This window comes from Canis lupus, chromosome 25, assembly GCF_048164855.1.
Source record: "Canis lupus baileyi chromosome 25, mCanLup2.hap1, whole genome shotgun sequence".
NCBI lineage: Eukaryota > Metazoa > Chordata > Mammalia > Carnivora > Canidae > Canis > Canis lupus.
In genome coordinates, this window is record NC_132862.1 from 31118896 (window position 1) to 31124895 (window position 6000).

Here is a 6000-nt window from a genome sequence, read left to right on the forward strand (position 1 = left end):
AGAAATCAAAAAAACAAAATGAACAAGAAAGTCATCTCAAATTAACAAAACAAATTACAAATTTTCAGTAAGTACTTATTTTCATTCTTTCTTCTTCTTTTTTTAATCATGAGATGACATCAAGAGACAGGATTGGTTTTTAAACCCAGCAAGACAAGGTAAGCCCAAAGACTGGAGCATGAAAGCTGGGATTTTATAAAAATACAAAGAGACAAGAAAAAGAAATTAAGGAAACTAAAACTCCTCTACTCTGATCACTTGGCAAATCACTCCCAGGTCCCCACTCCACGATGCTCTGAGGCATACTCTGAGGTGTATCAGTACATCTATGTAAAGAATTCCCAAAAGTGCCTGGGTGGCTCAGTCAGCTGAGCATCCCTCGATTTTGGCTCAGGTCATGATCTCATAGGTCATGGAATCCAGCCCCACATCGGGCTCCATGCTCAGTGGGGAATCTGAGTGAGATTCTCTCCTCATGCTCCTTCCCCTGCTCTCTCTCTCGAATGAATAAATAATCTTAAAAAAAAAAATTCCCAGAGGAAGGATGGGTTTAACATGTCATCCCAGAAAATTTCTCATTCAGTGATATCTAAACCTACTCTCCTAATTTACCAAAGATTGGATACTTCCATTCTTTCTCAAAATAAACTTCATCTTCTCTAAAACAAATTGCAATGGTTAAGGTGTGGATTATGGGGGCACCTGGCTGGCTCAGTCATCAAGTCTTCATCTTGGGTTCAAGCTTCACATTGGGTGTAGAATTTACTTAATTTAAAAAAAAAAAAAAAAAGGGCAGCCCCGGTGGCGCAGCAGTTTAGCGCTGCCTGCAGCCTGGGGTGTGATCCTGGAGACCCAGGATCGAGTCCCACATCGGGCTCCCTGCATGGAACCTGCTTCTCCCTCTGCCTGTGTCTCTGCCTCTCTCTTTCTCTCAATCTGAATAAATAAATAAATCTCAAAAAAAAAAAAAAAAGGAAAAAAGAAGAAAGAAAAAAAGGTAAAAAAAGAAAAAAAAAAGAAAAAGGTGGATTATGGGAAGAAAACAAAAAGCTTTCACAGAGGATCCCTGGGGGCGGGGGGGGGGGGGGGGGTCAGCGGTTTAGCGCCTGCCTTCGGCCCAGGGCGTGATCTTGGAGACCCAGGATGGGTCACCTGCTATTGACTTGCTGGTCAACAATACAGTCTTGTATTACAGACTGAGTGCCCCCAATTAGCACCAAGAGACAGTGTCCAGTGGTTAACCATGCAGCGTTAGCACCAAACCACCTAGGTTTGAATTCTGGCTCTGACACCTTAGCTCTGCCTAAGCTCTGCCTAACTGGTTTTTGGCAAGTTACTTAAAACTCTCTGTATCTCAGTTTGCACATCTGCAAAAAGGACATCATAGTAGAATCTTCATAGAGCTGTTGCGAAGAGTAACAGATAATGCAAAAAGTATTTAACATACTGCCTGGAATGTAGCTAGAGCTCTATGTTAACCATTATCTTTGTACCTAGCATCTAGGCACAGTGTCTGGCACTTGGCTAGTGTTGAAGAATTATTCTCCAGCATCCTGTGCTTGGCCAAACTTTAAGATTTAAAATTTCATTCCAAATTATTTTTTAAAAAATTCTTTAAAGATAGCTTTGCAGTGGAAAAATCATCATTACCAAAATCTGTGTTCTACATCAAAGTTACTCTTCAGCAGGAGTGGCAAAAATGAGCTCCCTACATTCTTGGTTCTTACCTAAGTTCTTCAAGGGAAAATAAAAGTTACAATGTCAGAAGGCGGAACACTTGGATATCACAATCCATTCAAGGTACAGCTTAGGTACCTCTAGCTAATTGCTTAAGCAGACAAAAATAAATGAAAAATAACTGCTTATCACATTTGCAATTATTTTAATTGTACCTTTGGCTTGATGCCCAGCTCCTGAATCAGACCTAGGTCTGTGAAAGCAGGAACTATCCTTGTCCATCTTGTATCCAGAATACTACTACCCAGTGCCTAATTGGTATTCAATAACCACTTTCTGAATGAATAAATGTGCTTCATAAAATACAAAATCCCATCATGGCTCTTGGTTTGGCAACTAGCCAAAGCTAATCTCCTTTATCTGTGTTTTAAACAAATAAGAGGCCCCTTTTGTTTGTTCTGACTTGCACTACAGAAAGCGCCTCCACAGAGTAAAATAATCTTTACATTCCTCAGTAATCATGATCTCTGATCATTCCAACTGAGGATATATACCTAAAATAATCTCCTGTGTATGTAATACAGGAAAGCCATCCCTCCAAATTAAAAATCAGTTTTTGAAAAATAAAAAAAAAATAAATAAATAAACAAATAAATAAAAATAAAAATCGGTTTTTGGGCAGCCTAGGTGGCTCAGCAGTTTAGCACCGCTTTCAGCCCAGGGCATGATCCTGGAGACCCAGGATCAAGTCCCACATCGGGCTCTCTGCATGGAGCCTGCTTCTCCCTCTGCCTGTGTCTCTCATTAACAAACAAATAAATCTTTAAAAATAAATAAATAAATACATACATAAAATAAAAATCAGTTTTCAATTGCTTTCTTTCCCTATTGTTTTTCAGATACTTTTGACATTTTTCTTTCTGTACACAAGAGCTTACAGATATACAGAGTAGGGAGATCATTAGAAGTCACCTAATACAACACCCCCATTTTCCAGATGCCTCCAAAGAAAATTACATTTGAATGGAAGCCATAAATAAATAAATAAATAAATAAATAAATAAATATCAATACATAAATAAATAAAAATTTTTTAAAAAATGAAAGGAAGCCACACAGTCAACATCCTTCATAAGCCTCTTGAGACAAAAGTAACAAACTTAAATTTTAATAATGTTCAGAAAAAGGAAAGTGTACCTCCCCTAGCACCTGCCTACACAGAAATGCCCCAGTTCTCCCAAGCAAGGAGCAGTTCTAAATTCATTAGTTCATTCAACAGATATCTTTGAGGGCCTCTGGTACGGTGAAAACTATTCCAGGTGCCTGAGATACACCAATGAACAAAAAGAAAGATCACTGCCTGTGCTGTACCTACATTTTAGGCAAAACTTGGGAGGTGTCTAGGAGAATAAAGAAAAGAACATAGGAACATTTTAATAGAATACATAAGGCAAGAAACGCCCCATAGCACCATAGAGCTCATTAGGCTAGTGGTTCTCAAACGTGTGTGCTGCAGAACCACCCAGAGGACTTAGAACTCAGAAGGCCCAGCCCCATCCCAGAACTGATTCATTAAGATGTCAACAGGGCCCGAGAATGTGCATTTCTAATATGATCTCATACAATGTCAACGCTGCTAGCCCAGGAAGCAAACTTTGACAGCCAGTGACTTAGGTGGAAACAAATCAAGTAGCTTGGCCAGAACCATAGGCTTCTCAATACCAGGCCCAGATTTAGGGCTTTTAACCCTTCCGACTCCAAACTGATCAAGCTTTTATGAGGATACAGCTGTCACTTACGCACAAAGGGCAAACACAGCCCAAAGAAAGTGTTTTTAGCTTTATGTTTGAGTTGGAGAAAATCAGAAATGTTTTAAGTATAAAATACCCTACACAGACAGCACTGATCACTAACCACAGACATAAAAATTAACATTAAAGTTAGAGGATTTGCTTTCTTTCACATATCTAAATGCCATGATAAAAGTAGGTTTTCCCTAAAGGGTTTGATCATAAGGGTGAGGCTCAGTCTCAAATGAGCCTATTTATTTATTCAAAAAAAAATCTATTAATTAGAGGTATATACACTTCATATAAATAAGTGATTGGATTAGTAATAATTTCAGGTTTTTTGTGCTAATTATATTTTCTAAAATTTTTACAATAGTCATGAATTCCTTTTGTAATAGGGAATTCACATTAATTTCTTTAAAAGAAGTGACAGTGTTTATTCAAAAAGACTTTTAATTAGAAAACTATAAAAGGCATCAGTTAATATACTGCATAAATTAATACTGAATGATTTTTTTCCTAGTACATAAATAATTCAAGTAACTTATTTTACATTTTAGGCTAAATCTCTGTCTGGAATAATGATTAATACCAGGGAAGGAAAAAAAAAATCCTTGAAATGTATCTGATTTTATTTAAACAAAGAGAATAAAGCAAAACTATGATCCTTTAAATAGCTGCAAAAAAACTACATTTACAATTATTCTACATAACAATTGTTTTTTGTCTTTACTGATACTTTTCAACAAATGTACGGATGTGATGGTAATTTTTGCAAATAAGGTAAAATGTCACGTGTCAATTTTATCAATAAAAAAGTAAAAATGGTTTTAATAGTATTTCTTGGAAGAAAAATAAGCATCTAAGTTTTGGAAAATAATGGTGTATGCTCAATGTGTGCCAAGTACAAGAGCCATATTCGAGAAGATACCAACGTAAGGCCTATACTCCATCCTGTACCCCATCCACCATCTTTCTGGATCTCCTAATCTGGGGAATATGCCTTTATTACTAAAGTCCACGTCTCAGATTTAAAACTAGAGTTTAAAACATAATCTGCTAAAGGGCAATAACTTGAAGGAGAATCAATTTGGTGAAGAAATCGAGTATCTTTATAAAGACACACACTTACCATTTAACAAAAGTTCTGGACTACCTCCTTAAGTCTGGCCTATTTAATTGTTACCGTCGCTTTTAAAGAAAAAAAAACAAAAAGTGCTTCCGTGTGTCGCAAAAAATCATAGCTAATTCTCTGAAAACTAGCCCCAGAATGTACCAAACACTTTAAATCCTCTCATTTGATCTCCAAACTGCCCTACGAAGTACTACGATTATAACCATTTTACAGATCAAAAAAACTTCAGCACAGAGTGATCAAGGAAGTTGCCCAAAATCACACAACTAAGTTGAAGATCCAGGATCCAGGCATCCGGAGCTACACTCGAACTGAGATCTTTGACCTCTGGCCCCGATCGTGGTTCTGCTGTTTGGATCGTGAAATTCTCACATTTGAGGAAATCAGAAGTAAACTTTTTCCTGCCATAGTCGATAGTATCAATAAAATGAAAAACGATCAAATAATCAATGCACGCGCGTTCGGGAATCTCCGGACTTCACGGAAACGGGCCCGGGCCCACTTTCCCAGGGCAAGGCCGCGTGGGGCCATCGGGGCGCAGGTGGTCACCGCGGACCCCCACGGACGCCCGGCGGGGAGCCGTCGCGAGGGGCTCGCCCGGGGGGGGGGGGGGGCTGCCTCGGTTTTGGGGTTGTTTCCGCTCGTGCGTTTTGGTGGTTTGAGGGCTTGCTCTGCTGTGTGAGGGCCCCTCCGGGGAGGCGCTGCTAGTGCGCTCGGCTGGTTTGGGGTCGGTCCGTCTGCCAGCAGCGGGGGCAGAGGGAGCGAGTCCCGCGGGGCCACGCCAGGCGCCAGGCGGGTCCCGCGCTCCGCCTCCCGCTCGCCCCAGGCCCGGCGCCCGCGAGCACCGGAGCCGCCGAGCCCCGGGTCTGGCCCTGGCCCTAGCCCGGGGGGGGGGGGGGGGGCGGGGAGCGCTGTGCGGGGGCGCGGTGGGTGCGGGCGGGGACCACCCGCGGGGCCCTTACCCAGCTCCGTGCCCCAGTTGCGCGCGGACATGGCGCCGCCGGCTGCTCGGCGCCCGGCTCCCTCGGCGCGACCCTCCCCGCCCCCCGCCAGGCGGCGCCGCGCTCGCCCCGCCCCCCGCCGCCCTCCTCCGCCGGGCGCCAGCGCCCCGCACGGGGCACCGAAGCCCGTTTTAAAATGCTTCAGTTGCCAAATGCGCTGAGCCAACACGTTTAGAAACTTGTAACTGCAAGATGAAGTCACGCCTGTGCCTCAGCATTGCACTGAGTGATGCAGTGGGACGCGGGACGCATCAGCTGCCTCTCTCTCCCTCTCTCTCTCTCTCTCTCTTTTTTTTTCTTCCCCATCAACTGCCTTTCTAAACTTCATTTTTGTCATCTCTAAGAAATGACCTTGACAATTTCTTGGAAATTATTAGAGAAACTCGGAATCTGTGAT

At 42.2% G+C, this 6000-nt stretch overlaps 1 protein-coding gene across 2 annotated transcripts in view; it reads right to left on the bottom strand.

Annotated features, from left to right (window-relative positions):
- Positions 1–5649, bottom strand: part of DERA (deoxyribose-phosphate aldolase) — a 117022-nt gene extending 111373 nt beyond the window's left edge. Inside the window, exon 1 of one of the 2 annotated variants that reach the window (XM_072798853.1) lies at positions 5565–5649. In XM_072798853.1, the coding sequence (XP_072654954.1) occupies positions 5565–5595 (31 nt within the window). In that variant the 5' untranslated portion in view covers positions 5596–5649. The remainder of the gene's footprint in view (positions 1–5564) is intronic. The other variant, XM_072798854.1, reaches the window with a different exon arrangement.
- Positions 5650–6000: the final 351 nt, after the last annotated feature.